Below are 16794 nucleotides of genomic sequence, written 5' to 3'. Positions count from 1 at the left end.
GCTGTCTCGTTTATTGTTTCACCTCTGGCCTTCTCATGCGCTGCCTGAGCCATCCTGGTCATTGGACTGGATGATCTTTTCCTCTCTTCTCCTTGGTCTGTTGTTGCCCCTTCGGTTCAAGATTGTTTTCGAAGGCTCCTTTCCTGTTGGCATTGGCCTCTGGGGGGTCGGGTTGGGGAACTTAATGCTCTCCTTCGACACAGAAGTTTCTGCTCTTTTGGTCCTGGTGGTAGGTTTGTTCGTTTACAGCCGTCTCCTTCTTTTCTGCTGAAGAATGAGACTGCTGCTTTCCGGAAGGTTCCCTGGGTGGTTGATGCTTGGTTGGTTCGGCCGGGGGTACATCATGTGTTGTGTTCGGTTGCGGCTCTTCGCTGTTACCTGCACACCATGGCCTTGGTGGACTGGGCTGCGCTTTGGGTTGACCCAGTTTTCCTTTTTCCCCTGTTCCAGGGTTTGACTCTTCAAGGTCGTCCTTGAAGCATAGAATGCTTCCAACCATATCAGGGTTTCTATTGGCCATTGCTCCTCATGCATCTCTGAGGGGGGCCAGGTTCTGACTTGTGGTCCCCAGTAGGCTAAGAACTCCAATCAAATTGACTGATGCCACGGTCTGTTATATGCATATCAGCCTGGTATAGCTCCAGGGAGCCTCTGGGACTCTCCCAGAAAATGGCGCTTCATTACATTCAACACTGGTTTTTTTCTTCTTTCAAAACTAAACATGGTGACATTCTCTAACAAGCCTTTATTCATTGTCATTATTTATCCCTAAAATGCAGAGTAAACTCATAAAGGTATGAAGAACTTGTTGTCCTCAAACGTTTACTATATTCTGCATAGTAGAGAGCAGTAGGTAATTTTTATTCACCTATATATTTTCTATGTAGGTGGCCACACAGTGTCTGGAGCATGCCTAGAAGCTCGTGCCTTGGAAGAGCTCTTCCCAGACTGGAAAGAACGTGGCGCTCCGCTCTACACTCAGGTTATAGCCGACAAATTTGCCATCCTTACTGAAAAGAGGCGAATAAGTATTCCTATATTACCTGGTAAGAATAACTTTTAAGAATATTACTATATGAAGATAGCATGTAAGACATAAGAGTATTAAATAATACATATTACAAACCTGTTCATGATCTCTTACCATGTGGTGGCCAGCAAGTAATGAATGGCTTTACCTGATAAAGAAACATTGTGCATTGTTACTTCAAAGTTACAGCAAAGATAAACATACAGGTTTTGGGAGATTTTCCTACTATACTGTAAGGTGTTGCAGCTGGTTGTAGAGTTAATAAGGAAAACAACTGCTCAGTTTTCATGTTCGATGCAGAACAGGTGGTTGAGCATGCAATGTTGCCTTGCTGCTCTTTATTAAGGTCTGCTTCTGCAAGTAAACATATAATTACGTAGGAGATTAAGACATTACACAATTGGATGAGTGGGTAAGTGGGTTGGTAGTATTGGTGTTAGTGTAAGAACAAGACCGTTAATAGTTTTTTATTCATTATCATTTATCATACCTGGATATAACCCTTTTTATTTTGGAATGAGTTGTTTATCATACTAGCCATTACCTTGCTATTCACAACTTTACAACTCCAGGTCAGAGTTCATTGTTAAAAAATGTAAAGACAATACCTGTTTATTTCAGCAAATATTTTGCTGCTGCTTTATTCTTGGAGATTGGGTATATAGATAGTTCATGACATTTTGTGCTACCTTTTCTGCTTGGCAAAGTAGCTGACACACCACTTACTGACATAGGTATGCCAATGCACAACCACGGCAACTACATTGTTCGATTGGGGCACCTTGTTCGGTGGCTGGGAGAGCAAGCGGAAGAGATGGGAGTAGAGATATATCCTGGCACGCCTGCATCAGAAATTTTATATAATGAAGATGGATCAGTTGCTGGTGTTGCCACCTCAGATGTCGGCATTACTAAGGATGGGTCTCCAAAGGTAAGAAATCTATACAAAATGAATCAATATGCTCAAGGGATATAAAAAAATATTTTATAGATTGATGACAGGCACTTGTCCTTTAAAATGGTTGAACTGACATGTATGCAGTATGTTGGATAAAAATAAGCTTTTAGGAATAATAATTTGCTGGCATTCCCATTCGTCCATTTCTTTCCCTCCTGTGGCTTTGTCCAGTTGCAGTCCTGTCCTCTGCTGTTTTTGAGGGGGACCAGGGTCACTCGATGGTTGCTCGAACCTGAACTTTGCCTTGCTGACTTTCCCGCTGAATAGGGTTTTGGCTTTGGAGGCTGTTCTGGTACCTTCGGGGCAACCTCTTTCACTGCTCTCACAATCGCTAAGGTCCTTGCATCGGTTGCTGCATCTCTGGCTTCCTCTTGAATGTTTTTCGGGGTTTGGTGCCATGGTGCCTTACCTAGCCTGATGTGTTCACAGATGCCTTGTCTCTTGACTGCGGTTTTGTGACCAGTGCTCACAGCACGTTGCGGGAGTTTGCAGCTGTGGGGCAGGCGCTGTGGTGGATTCAGATGTCGGACTTTCGGGCACCCGGAGGTGGACCTCTTCTCGTTGGCATACGTGGCGCCGTTTCCCGACTGTGAGGTATTTGCGGTGAATGCGTTCTGGCAGGACTGGTCAAGATGGGGGTTCCTGTACAGTTCTTCCTCAGTCTAACGAACCCCGTTCTATCGAATTCCCGGAAGAACCGAGCAAATTGAATTCGGTACCAAATGTTCATTGGAACATACAAATGTTCCATTAACCTTTAAGTTGCGCAACACATCATATGATGGGTTGAGTGACTTGCTATAAATTGTGCATCCCATCATATGATGTATTGGAGTACTACGCAAGATTTAAATGGCCCGCGGATACACGGGGTTCACCTCACCTTCATCAGGGCTCTTGTAAACAGATGCTATTTTTTTTTTAAATCGTGGGCGAAATTCCCGGGTGTGAGGGCCCCAGTATTGAGTGAGCCACCAAGCCTGACGCACACAGCATGAGCTCACAGCACTGCTGTTCAGCTTGTGACCACAGCATCGCCTAAAAATGCCATGATATACATGTTCATGCTATTATATAGAGATGATATTATTACAGAAGACCTTGACTATGGTAAAAATTATCAGGATTCTGATAATAGCAGATTGTAATGTGTCTGATTAGTTCATCATTGTTTATGAATAACAAGTTTAGTGTGTTTTTGTTCCTAGTTGGTTCTGTAATCTGTTGATTGAGCGAGAATTTGTCACAGAATTTCAAAAGTTCTCTGACCTGTGGTTGGTTGTTTCCCGGGTTATTCCCTGCTATGATATTTGTGTTTGCCATTCTCCATCTTAGACTCGGTAAATTGAAATCTCCAAGGAAGATAATATTTGGAGCTGGGTTTGCTAGGTTATCAAGTATGTTCTCTGTTTTGTGCATCTGCTCTGTGAATTCTTCAACCATTGTATCTGGCAGTTTATATATTAGAATAATAATTTGGTTTAGTTTCTCTACCTTAATTCCAAGTACCTCTACCACCTCATTAGTTGAGTTTAGTAGTTCTGTGCATACCAGGTCCTCTTTAATATACAGACCTATGCAGGCGATGAGTCACAATAACGTGGCTAAAGTATGTTGACCAGACCACACACTAGAAGGTGAAGGGACGACGACGTTTCCGTCCGTCCTGGACCATTCTCAAGTCGATTGTGTGTCAAGTGTGTGTTGATTGTGTCAAGTCTACTCCTTCATTTGACCTAGTTTTTCTATCACATCTATATAAATTATAATTTGGAATCCAGATTTCACCATCCATGTAATCTTTTGTATGAGTTTCCGTGAATGCCCCAAATATTGAGTTTGACTCTAATAGGAGGTCAGTTATGAACTTAACTTTATTTCTTGAATTTGGCTTTATACCTTGAATGTTTGCAAATATGAATGATTGTCCATATTGTGTGTCAATTCTGGAAGGTTTTGGTAGTTCTCCCTCCTCTCTACCCTGACCCATGGTGTATTGTTGTGGCAATGGTTTGTCCAGTTTTGGAAGTGATACTGGGGAGTGTGGTAGTCTCTGTGTAGTTGGGGGGTGTAGTATGTGTGGGCTTGATGACGAACCGTAGTCCAGTCTTGGGCATTTCCCCCTCTCCATCCATAATCCTGCCACATTTCTGCCTGTCTGTTTCTCCCTCTGTTTCTGCCTGCCTCTAAAAAACTTTCAGGGGTATTATATTGGACTTCCTCACTTATATAGCGCTGTGTGCCTCTGACGTGGAAATCAGGGCAATGAAGATCATAGCATTTCCTCTCATTAACTGAGAGTTTGCATAGCTTAGGGTGAAAATATCTACACTCTGTATCAAAACGACATCTGCCTTTCCCTAACCAGTTTCGGCATTTCCGTGGGTGCATGAATGTGCATTCCGTGCCTCTGGGCCCATATCTGCACTGTCCTTTTGCATAATACCTGCAAATATTTTCATCTGTGATTGTATTCTTCTTGTTTGTACCCGTGCACGACTTGGCTACCTCTGTGTTTTTTGTTCCAACTTTCTCGTTTCTGCATTCATTCTCGGTATTGCCCTTATCTTTCTCCTTGTTGCTTTCGTCTTTCGCATTTGTGTTCTCATTCGTCTCATTTTGTCTCTCCTTATTCATATCACCAGTTTGCTCTACAATATTGCCTTCATTTTTGTGTACCTCGACACCATGTCATTCTACATTGCTACTTTGACTCTCTAAATTCTCAGTCCCTGGGTTGTGTTCAGAGTTCGTTGCTGTCTTTATATACTCTGCATATATTTCTGGTAGTTTTTGTGTGAATTGTAGCTTGTATACTTCAGGAATGTTATTCATTAGTTTGGTGATGTTTTCCCACATCTGTCTCACTATACACTTTCACACTATATACATTCACCATCAACACATTCAGAACACAGCGAGTGTGAGCTGTCACACCCAGCCAGCCCTCCCTCACTCCAACATCTTACTCGCCAACATTGCTCCTCCCACCATACTGTTATTGTTTTTATTACACTATTTACACATGTTATGTATACCTATCTACATGTTTTATTTACCAGAACTATGCAAGTAAGCCAGTATTGTGTCCAAACAGTACAGTGGCCACCATACGCTGCATGACAAATCACACAGCAGACAGCAGATGACGCTACGATTACGACGTCACCTCCCTCACCAAAATAGCTCCTCTCACCATACTCCTGTTGCTGTTATTACACTATATACACACACACACACACACACACACTGTATATTCCCATGTACATGGGTGTTCCCCATAGCGAACCACGAAGCTAGTATGGTGAGCAAAACAAGAGTGGCTGCCACACACCGTGAGGCTACCTCAATTCTCTCCCTTCCTCCCTCCCCTCACCCAAATTTTTCCTTCCTATGCACAATGCTAATTATAACCACAATCCTGGTCACTAATACCTGTAAATGAATAATTGACCATAAGTTTATTTTAAAAAGGAACCTAAGAAGTCGTTTGAAGATTCCTAGATAGACAAAATAATGCTGTGGTGCTGTGGCTAGTGCTGTGAACATCGTGAACAGCATTGAATCACTGATATTTGAACATTGTACCCAGTCATTATCACACTCAGGCTCTTCTATAATACTATCATGGTTAAATAATACAGGTTATATATATATTTTGACATTATTAGGCGATGTTGTGGTCACACGCTGAACAACGGTGGTGTGCTCCCATGCTGTGAGTGTAACCTTGGTTGCTCACTCACTACTGAGGCTCTCACACCCGGGAATGTGGACCACTTTCTTTTTTTAAAGATGGCGTCTGTTTACAAGAGCCCTGAGGAAGCTGATGTGAACCCCATGTAGCTGCGGGAGTTTTGAATGGAATGTGAAAAATACAAATACCCGGAGACACGTAGTGCACCTCAGACGTGAGCCTGCAGGCATGTTGCACAGTTAAAGGGTTAAGGTGCTCTCTGAAGTGTGTGTAAGAATGTCTGGAGAAGAGGCTACATGTGACCACCTCTCAGGGATAACCACAGTCTGCAGGGAACAAGGCATCACAGAAAAATTCAAACTAAAAGATATAATTATCATACTAATATTATTGTTATTCTATACAGGACAAGTTTTTGAAGCTCTTTACTTAACCAGGACTCTTTCGCTCGAGGGATGGAGCTGCGGGGAAAATGCACAGTATTTGCCGAGGGCTGTCATGGCCACCTGGCCAAACAGCTCTATACTAAGTTCAATTTACGCGAGAACTGTGAGCCTCAGTCTTATGGAATTGGACTTAAGGAATTATGGGAAGTTAAACCCGAAAACCACAAACCAGGAACAATTGAACACACAGTTGGATGGCCACTTGACAAGTAAGTAGAATATATTTTATCTTTTCAGTGCATTAACCTTGTATGCTCCTGAAAACTTGTAGAGAACTGAACACAAAGTAGTACATTTTGACAGGTCATGGATGTTACACACTATTTTTAGTTGTATATGTAGGGAAACCTTGTTTAAATACATTCATATTGTGTCCATAGTCGAGTCACTCACACGTGAAGAAATAGGTGTTACTGTATGTATCAAAGATTTTCTGGGAGAAGCCTTCTCTGATGGCTCTCAGAAGTTATCTTGCTAAAATTGTTTCCACTACTGAATGACATCAGTCATAGTAGTCCTTCCTGGCCTACTGGGGACCAGAACCAGACGCTGGCTTCCTCGCAGAGGCAGCGAGACCATTGCACTGTTATAATCACCCATACTGAGAAAGCATCCAGAAAGAAAGAGAAACAATACAGACAACGAACAGCAAGGTTTACAGAAAATGAAGCATTGAAACAGCCAAATCATTCTGCAAATGAATTATTCAAAACAAAAGGTTCTCTCAAAACTAGTTTGAAGCCCCCATCCTATCACCACCAGTGCAAATGGTTGCCAACAGGTGGCACCCCGGATGCTGCAGTCTTCTGCAGCATCTTCCCTGACTCCCTCCCAGCCTCTGCCTGCCTCCCTCCCTCCCAGCCTCTGCCTGCCTCCCTCCCTCCCAGCCTCTGCCTGTCTCCCTCCCTCCCAGCCTCTGCCTGCCTCCCTCCCTCCCAGCCTCTGCCTGCCTCCCTCCCTCCCAGCCTCTGCCTGCCTCCCTCCCTCCCAGCCTCTGCCTGCCTCCCTCCCTCCCAGCCTCTGCCTGCCTCCCTCCCTCACAGCCTCTGCCTGCCTCCCTCCCTCCCAGCCTCTGCCTGCCTCCCTCCCTCCCAGCCTCTGCCTGCCTCCCTCCCAGCCTCTGCCTGCCTCCCTCCCTCCCAGCCTCTGCCTGCCTCCCTCCCTCCCAGCCTCTGCCTGCCTCCCTCCATGGCTCCCTCCCAGCCTCTGCCTGCCTCCCTCCATGGCTCCCTCCCAGCCTCTGCCTGCCTCTCCCTCCCTCCCTGCCTGCCCATCCACCCACCAATCAGCCATCACTGACACAATGAGTGCATTTGGACCCGACATGATGCACGGATGTTCCTTGATTGTGCAGATATGTCCAACAAAGTCGCAGAATGAACACTCCAGCCTCTTGACAAATCAAAATATAGTGTTAAAATTAAAGTTGCAGTAATTTTAGTGTACAATAGTTTTCATAAACTGTATTGTAGTACATACTCAACATACAGCAGAACTACTCGACACAGTGTTAACGGCATAATACACTACAGTATGTATTTACTGTACAGCATTCACAACTCCATGAGACTTCAAGATGGACATAACTCCAACAATAAGGTAAATAACAAATGTAACACAGTATTTCTTAGTAGAGTAATAATATATAGGTACAGTATATAATATGATAATGCATTTTTATTGTCTACAAGTAAAAAAAAGACACTGATGCAAATGCCTTCTGAAGGTCACCTCTTGCAACAAATCCAACACTCCAACTGGGGGATTGGTCCCATATAGTAAAAATATATAAAACAACCCCCACCAGGGGACTCGAACCCTAGCCAGCACAGATGCTTCACAACACCTGGCATAGCTGGTACACCTTTAACCCACTAAACCACTCAGACCCTTAAAAGAGATGGAAATTTTCGGGTATTTAACTACCCAAAACCACCACCTCCCAAGGGCACCAGAGTAAGTGAGAGGTCACTCACATTCTTTCATCAATCTCCTGTTAATATGGGAGAACACTGTGTCTATGCTTTTATGCACTAACTTGCTTAAACACACAAGTTTGCAGTTAAACCAACTTTAGACAACAACCCCCACCAGGGGACTCAAACCCTAGCCAGCACAGATAGATTCACAGTTTCTTGTAAGAGCTTGGACAGCGTGCTCTTTCTTCTTCCCGGTTTGTTGTGGCCCCTTCGGTTCAGGTTTGTTTCTCGAAGGCTCTTTTCCTGTTGGCATTTGCCTCTAGGAGTCGGGTCGGTGAGCTTCCTGCTCTCCTCCGGCACAGGGATTTCTGCTCCTTCGGTCGTGGTAATAGGTTTGTTAACACTTTGATGCTCTGGGCGCACATGAGCCACACTACCCCGGGTGGGTTTGGGCATTCTGCGGGAGCGCGCGGTAATTCTGAAAACTATAATCTTTTCAACTTTGTTACCTCAATTCTCATCCTAGGTTTTTCATTTTGGTATCAATGTGTTCGCAATAGAATTCTCTATAGGACTAAAGGCATATAAAGTCCAAACGATCGGTGTACCATCCACAACAAACAGAGAAAATGAGAGCATGTTACCTGGGAGCGTGGCTCAAGAGCAATAAAATGTTTACACTTCCTTCACTTTGGTCACCTCAATTCTCATCCTAGATCTTTCATTTTGGTATCATTGTGTTCGCAAAAGAATTCCCTACAGGAGTGTATGCAAATATATAGTTCAAAACCCTGGCGTCCCACCCACAGCAAACAGAGAACGTGACGGTGCGTTACCGCAGTGAGCACTAATAAATAGCAATGAAATGTGTACATTCTTTTCAACTTTGTTACCTCAATTCTGGTCCTAGGTCTTTCATTTTGGTATCAATGTATTCACAATGAAATTCCCTACAGATGTATATGCATATAATGTCCAAAACTGCGGCACCCCATCCCGAATCCACCGCCAATTTGCCGCCGGAAACGACGCAGCATTGCATCGTTTTCTGCGTCGGGAGCTGCGACGTCGCAGCTCCCCCCTTTCCCCTCCTGGGGAGGGGGGAGCTGCTCAGACAGTGGCGTGTGACGTCATGATCGTTTACTCGTTTCTTTTAGGGGTTTTATCCACTTGTTCGGCTTGTGGTAGCAATTTTCACCAGAATAGGGGTTTGTTTTGGGACGCTTACCTTTCTGGGTGCCTGACCCTGTTGATCGCAGACATAGAATGCTTCCAACCACACAGGGGTTTCTATAGGCCATTGCTCCCCTTACCTCTCTGAGGGGGCCAGGTTCTGGCTCGTGGTTCCCGGTAGGCCCATAGAACTCCATACACATGACTGATGCCAAAGTCTGACATTAACAGATCAGCCTGGATAAAAAGACAATTTTTTTTTTTAATTTGTGCTGTGCCCCAAGATAATGCTCCATGTGTAACACTTGCACAATGTAAGGGCTAAAGAAATATTGGTACAGTATTTAATTTTGTTTATCAAACTCAATTTTATAACTTGTAAAAAAAATGGATTTACATACAAAATCTGAATTTCTAGAAGAGTCGTCTTGCAACTGGCTAATTTGCAAAGTCAGAATATAATTTTAATTAATGATTGACATTCCATGTAGTATTTTAGAAATTCAATATTTTGTTAGTAGATAATACATTTGTAACGGAGCACTACATAATTTTCCCCTTTCAGAAATACATATGGAGGTTCATTTCTGTATCACTTGAAAGAGGAGCAGCCATTAATTACCCTTGGTTTTGTTATTGGACTGGATTATACAAATCCATACCTGAATCCATTCAAAGAGTTTCAAAGATTCAAGCATCATCCATCGATCGAACCTTTACTACGTGGCGGCACAAGGTTAGTACTTCATCTCTACATCTGGTATTTAATGAATAGCAGAATAAATGCTGGTTAGTGATGTCATCTTGTGGATTGGTACATTGTTGTTAAATAACATGTTAAGGATTATTGGCTTTGTATGTTGTGATTTAGAATATTGTACAGGGGAGCATTAGTAAGATATTTCAAAGTTATTTATTGTAAATAATATGTAATGTGTTAGTGACTCAGCAGCTGCCTGGTGCTTGAGGACCTGGTACCACCTCAGTAGCTGCCTAGTGCTTGAGGACCGGGTACCACCTCAGTAGCTGCCTGGTGCTTGAGGCTCTGGTACCACCTCAGCAGCTGCCTGGTGCTTGAGGAGCTGGTACCACCTCAGTAGCTGCCTGGTGCTTGAGGATCTGGTACCACCTCAGCAGCTGCCTAGTGCTTGAGGAGCTGGTACCACCTCAGTAGCTGCCTGGTGCTTGAGGATCTGGTACCACCTCAGTGGCTGCCTGGTGCTTGAGGACCTGGTACCACCTCAGTAGCTGCCTGGTGCTTGAGGAGCTGGTACCACCTCAGCAGCTGCCTGGTGCTTGAGGACCTGGTACCACCTCAGTAGCTGCCTGGTGCTTGAGGATCTGGTACCACCTCAGTAGCTGCCTGGTGCTTGAGGATCTGGTACCACCTCAGCAGCTGCCTGGTGCTTGAGGCTCTAGTACCACTCACAACCTGAGAATGATCTGTTGGAACCATTATGCCAAACGTCTGGGAGTGACGTCTTGAGGTGTCAACGCCTGAAGCCGGAATGTTTTGTCTGAGTTTTCGTCAGGTGCAGAGGGCGGTCGACCGGAAGTAGGCGCCTCGTGTGTTTGTTACTTCATTAATATGAAGTTCTTTAATAGTCTTCACTATTTAATCATCAAAGACAGGATGGAGGAAGCAGGTTACCCTACTATGAAGGGTAATTATGTGACAATACATATAAAAAGCTGGCTTGCTGGCCACAAAATTATTCAGTACTCCTAGAATAAGTTGTATTAACATCACAAAGGGATTAGGAAGGGAATTTGATCTACCTTTATAAACCGTGGACTGGCTGCAAGACAGTCTTGTAAGCAAACACTAAACTTTGGGATCGATTCACAAGCAAAGGGCCCCTACAGGACTAAGTCCAAAGGAACGCTATCACTTATTCTTAAAAAGACTTTCTATGACAGGTGACTTGGAAAGACCATCCGAGATGGTCTTCCATCTAAAAGTTAAACATAGAAAGGAATTGATTGGTACAATAAACCTTGCAGAATAGGCTTGAAAAATATATTGACTTAAGGGTGTGTGAGTGAATGATAGTGCCTATCCTTAAGTACAGGTGGAAGATGGAATGTGTGTGTTAGGATTGAATAACAAAATAAAAATTAAAATGTGATCCAGAATTCTGTTATTGTAAAACTGAGAAATTGTTGAGAATGTACAGACATGATGCTGATAGTGGTAAAAGAAATGCATTGCAATGAATTTGAGATGTAGACAAATATGATGGGCAGACAGTGTGAAGAAGAAGGGATTGAATGTGAACAACACACTCTGGAAATGAAAACAAAGCCGAGTGGAAACACTTTGTAAAGAGGGAGTGAATGTTTCAAGTGATTTTGTCAATGAGCGAAGATCTCCTTTCACCTATTGTTATAAAGTGGTAAAGTGCTGTTGTGGATATTGTTATAAAGCAGTAAAGTGCTGTTGTGGATATTGTTATAAAGCAGTAAAGTGCTGTTGTGGATATTGTTATAAAGCAGTAAAGTGCTGTTGTGGATATTGTTATAAAGCGGTGAAGAGCTGTTGTGGATATTGTTATAAAGCAGTAAAGTGCTGTTGGGGATATTGTTATAAAGCAGTGAAGAGCTGTTGTGGATATTGTTATAAAGCAGTAAAGTGCTGTTGTGGATATTGTTATAAAGCAGTGAAGTGCTGTTGTGGATATTGTTATAAAGCAGTAAAGTGCTGTTGTGGATATTATTATAAAGCAGTAAAGTGCTGTTGTGGATATTGTTATAAAGCAGTAAAGTGCTGTTGTGGATATTATTATAAAGCAGTAAAGTGCTGTTGGGGATATTTTTCTGGAATGTAATTCTGCTGATTCTCTATACAGTATTAAGAGGACAATAGAATCAAATATGCCAAAAATTAAAACTGGTTCGATTTCAGTCAAACTTTTTGACGAGTTGTATATGAAAAGGGTTTCATGTGGTCCAAGTCTCGGCATCGTAGCATAAATAGGAAGGGAGAAAAAAATATTGAATTATGTGTCAAAAATTTTCCAAAATGGTCAAAAACGATTATCAAACAAAAGTGTCAACTGAAATTATGTCTATGACTCTCAGCTATCACAATAGCATATATTAAAAAAATTATAATTAGTTTCATTAAAAAAATTAAGTTAAAAAAAATTGCTTATTTTTTTTTTTCATTTTTTTTTATCGGACGATTTGCATGAAACTTATACACCTGACTGCATGTAAGCCTATCTGTAAGGTGTGCCAGTTTTGGAGGAAATTGGTTGATGTCAACCTCAATCACAGATGGCAGTACCTTAGACTTTATTTTTTGTATTTATTTTCAAGTAACATAAAAGTTCAAATTTCTCTTTTATTTTTTATTCAATTTACATGAAACTTACACATTATATGTAGAGTGTAAGTCTCTAAAATCTGATGTTAGCTTTTTTTTCCTAAGTTCATTTATTGATTTTATAATAGCAATAAACATGATATGTTTGCATAATTATTTGGGGGAACTTTGACGATTTGTATTAGGAAAACTAAAGACTTTTGGAAAATAACTAACAACAGATCCTTTATTATATGCTAATGTGTCAGAAAAGTGTCATAGAATGATTATATCTAAAAGGTGTGGTTGTAAATTCACACATTGAAAATGTGTAATATTCATTAAAAAAAAAATCTCCCTTTCTGTTTAGGCTGCAGTACTGAAACTTGGAACAATTGCAGCCCTTTTCATATACAACTTGTCAGAAAAAATATTGGTTGACATTGAACAACTTTTAAAAAAGAATCTATTGCCCCCTTAAGCCATTTAACACTAAATATCATTAATGTCTTACAGTTTGTTGTTATTGGATAAAACAAATGCATCATCTTTCAGAATTTCTTACGGAGCCCGAGCACTGAACGAAGGTGGATTACAGTGTGTTCCCAAACTGACATTCCCAGGGGGTTGTCTTGTAGGGTGTTCACCAGGGTTCATGAATGTTCCAAAGATCAAGGGAACACACACAGCTATGAAGAGTGCCATGCTTGCTGCTGAAAGCATATTTGAATCACTTAATGATAAGGAAAATGTTAACACTTCTTGTAAGTACTCTATTAGTAACACATTTTTTGTAAGTACTGTACTCTATTGGTAACACTGATATTTTGAATACTTTTTAAACTTTACTCCCAAACTTCTTTTAGATTGAAAAGTTTTGTAATTTGAACATTAATACTAAGAGTAAACTTGTTCCAATAGCTATGTGAATGGTAAGAAGCATAGTGTTGAATGCAATAGAAAAGGTTGAGTTAACTTTGAGATCAGTAGCGTGGCACATTAATTGGAATGGGATCGCCAGTATTTTTACAAAGAGTTCTGTTCCATGGTGCATATTAGGATGTTTTAAATACAGCATTGCAAAATTTTTGCTTTTTGTGGTTGTAAACAGTATGGGTTCGAGTCACTTCTGGGGTGTGAGTTTTCAGTTGCATATAGTCCTGGGGACCATTCAGGCTTGTTCGCATTTGTGTTCCTCACGTGTGCCCCAAAGAATGAGGTGATTTGATAAAATACTATGCCCAAGATTACTATCTGGGTGCCGGCAGGGGGGAGGGGGGGTCAAATAGCTTCGGCTATCACCTCCTTATGTCCGGTCGTGATGGTCAAGTGGTCAGATTAAGGCGTCCTGTACATTCCAGTTGCGTTGCTCCTGGCAGTATGGGTTCGAGTCGCTTCTGGGATGTGAGTTTTTCAGTTGCATATAGTCCTGGGGATCATTCAGGCTTGTTCGCATAAATATATATATATATATATGTATGTATGTATGTATGTGTTGTTGAATATGACCAAGAGGGTAAGATTAATGATTCTAACACTGAATCTTCTCAATATTCAGTTATGTTTTATTTCACTTGTTGCGGGAAGTTGAAAAATGAACTCTCCAAATTTCATTTTCACAATTTATTATGGTCTGATTTATCTGATTATCTCGGATGCCCTGAGTCTGCCCCGCTTTGATTATAAGGACCCGGACTTGGGAGCATTAGTTGCTTCAGCTTTGGTTTAGTCTGTGCTCCCTCATCCTTCCCCTGCTGCTGTTTGTCCTGCTCTTTTCCCCCTTCTGCTGCCGGCTCCCAAATGTCTGAGGGTTTTGGAGTCGGGCAGAGTTTAGATGGTGGTGAGACTCGGACTGTTTCGAGGGCTACCCCATCCAATTTAGGCGATGGAGGCATTCGAGCCTTTTCCTCCAGCCGGGGCTTCAGGGTCTGACCAGTGAACCCCCCCCCCTTTTCCCAGCTTTTTCGGTTGACTCTGTCTTTTCTTTAGGGGCAGAGGGTTTGAAGGACGGCTCTGCCCTGGGTCCTGGTATGGAGGATCCCTGGGCTGAGATAGAGCCGACTTGGGGTGCTTGGGCCCTGTTTGACACCGCTTGGTGTCACTCGTTCTTCCTAAGGATATTGGCCAGGTGCAGCTTCACGTGCAGGTTCCTGTACTTTCGGCATCCCCGGTAGCTAAGTATTTGTGTGCCCGGGGACATTTGACTTCGGTTTTGCTATTCTTTTCTCTACTCGAGTTGTCTTCGGACATGCTTGACGAGGATGTGGAGGTGTTGGGTACTGGGCCTGTGGCCGGTGCTCTTGTCTCTGCGGCTCAGGTGTTGGATGTGTTGTTGAAGTTGTTTGTGCCGATTCGGAAGGAGGCGGTGTCTCTGTTCTTTGCTTTTCGCCTCGTGTGCCGGAAGGCTGTGCTTGCCCATTCTCTGGAATTCATGTGGGCCCTGGCTCACCTCTTTGTTTGTTGCTGTTTACATATTCTGTGGTTGTGCAGTATCTGCAGGTGGTTTCTACTAGCTGTCACCCTATGTCAGACTTGTTGGTTTTCCAGGGTGGCCGTGGGGATCATTCCCAAGGGTCGTGCCAGGGTTCGGGGTTTTGTTGGTCATGGTGGGCTAGTGGTGCCAGTTTTGGAACCAACGGCATCTGGTCGGCATGGTGAGCAGTCTGCGCATCGGTTGGGTTCTCGTAAGGGGCGTCGACCCTTTCGGGGTCATCCCGTTTACAGGGCGATGGGGGAAGGGGGGAGGCTCCCTCTGCTTGCTCATGCCTAGTTCCACAATTTGTGGGCATTTCATGTCATTTCCACCATCCTGCAGTGGTGTTGGGTGGCTCCTCCTTCGGGGGGGTTCGGGGTTCGTGGGGCAGGCCTCTTTTCCTGTGCTCTGTCAGGTTATCTTGGAGTGGGTTTGCTTGAGCATGGTTGAGAAGACTTCGTCCCTCAGGTGGGTTTCCCACCTATTTCCGGTCCTGAAATGGGACTGTGCAGAGCTGAGATTCATTCTGGACTTGCCCCATCTGAACTCTTGGGTCTTTTGCTCCTCTTTTTGGATGACCACTCTGTCCAGGTCCTGGCTTCTTTTGGAGCTGGATGATTGGATGGTGTCTCTAGACCTCCAGGTGGTTTATTGGCATGTCCTGATTCATCCAGGGAGTTCAGGGACTGGCTTGGGTTTTGTCATGAGGACGAGCTTTCACTGCCTTCCATTCAGCTTGAATCTGGCACCTTGTGTTTTAGCATGCCTTACCTGGGTCATGGTGACCCGTTTGCATCTGCTAGGTGTTTGGGTTCTGGCCTACTTCGACATCTGTCTGGTGTGGACTCCCAGTCAGTCCAGTGTGTCTGCTTGCTGGGAGTTTGTTTTTTCCCAGCTCACCAGGTTCGGGTTCTTGGTGAACTGGAGGAAGTTCCATCTGGTTCCCTCTCAGGTTCAGATATGGCTAGGTCTTGTGTGGAACACTGAGACTGCTTCCTTGTCTCTCCCTCTCCAGCAACGTTGCTTCGGCTACAGTCTTGCCTTCTGCTGTTTCTTGGGGGCTCCCGGGTCACTCATCGGTTGCTCGAGCAGCTGTGTGGGAATCTGAACTTATCTTGCTGGTTTACCCGCCGGGTCGGGTCTGTCTTCAGCGACGGTTATGGTTCCTTCGGGGATGTCCCTTCCGCCATTCTCGCGATCGTTGGGTTAGGCCTCCGGGAGTATTATGTTGACTTCTGTTTTGCCGGCTTCCTCTTCCTTAAGGTTTTTCATGGTTCAGTGCCATGGCGCCTACTCGAGCCCTCACTCGATGTGTTCACTGGATGCATTGTCTCTTTGCTGGGGTTTTGTGACCAGTGTTCACCAGGCTGGCCAGGGTCGGTGGGGGTCTGTCTTTCCATCAGGCTCACAGCACGGTGCGGGAGTTCACAGTGGTGGTGGTGTCGCTTCGGAGGATTCGTGTCGTTTGCGGATCGACGTTCCGGCTCCATTCAGATTGCGCCCTTATGGTTCATTACTGAACTGAGGGAGGATTGATGAGGTCCTTGGCTCTTTGGGGCTGGTCGTTTTGGGTGACTCGTCTGCTGAGTTTTCGAGATTTAGCTCTCCTGGCGGTTCACATCAAGGGGTTTCCCACATCCTGGCGGATGTCCTGTCCTGGTTCATTCCCGTTTCCACGGAATGGATGGTCAACACAGACTTGTTCAGTTGGCTCTGCTGGATGTACAGGGCGCCCAGAAGTGGACCTCTTTTTCCGTCTGCGTGGTCAAGGCGTCTTCCGGTATGTGTGGC

General features: G+C 43.8%; 1 protein-coding gene across 1 annotated transcript in view; it reads left to right on the top strand.

Annotated features, from left to right (window-relative positions):
• Window positions 1-16794, top strand: part of Etf-QO (electron transfer flavoprotein-ubiquinone oxidoreductase) — a 61884-nt gene that overhangs the window by 19713 nt on the left and 25377 nt on the right. Inside the window, exons 4-8 of the mRNA XM_045758229.2 lie at window positions 888-1046; window positions 1765-1961; window positions 6123-6340; window positions 9789-9959; window positions 13086-13294. Coding sequence (XP_045614185.1) covers window positions 888-1046; window positions 1765-1961; window positions 6123-6340; window positions 9789-9959; window positions 13086-13294 — 954 coding nt within the window. The remainder of the gene's footprint in view (window positions 1-887; window positions 1047-1764; window positions 1962-6122; window positions 6341-9788; window positions 9960-13085; window positions 13295-16794) is intronic.

The sequence above is a fragment of the Procambarus clarkii genome, chromosome 58, assembly GCF_040958095.1.
Source record: "Procambarus clarkii isolate CNS0578487 chromosome 58, FALCON_Pclarkii_2.0, whole genome shotgun sequence".
In the NCBI taxonomy this organism is placed as follows: domain Eukaryota; kingdom Metazoa; phylum Arthropoda; class Malacostraca; order Decapoda; family Cambaridae; genus Procambarus; species Procambarus clarkii.
This window is presented reverse-complemented; position numbering and strand designations above follow the sequence as displayed.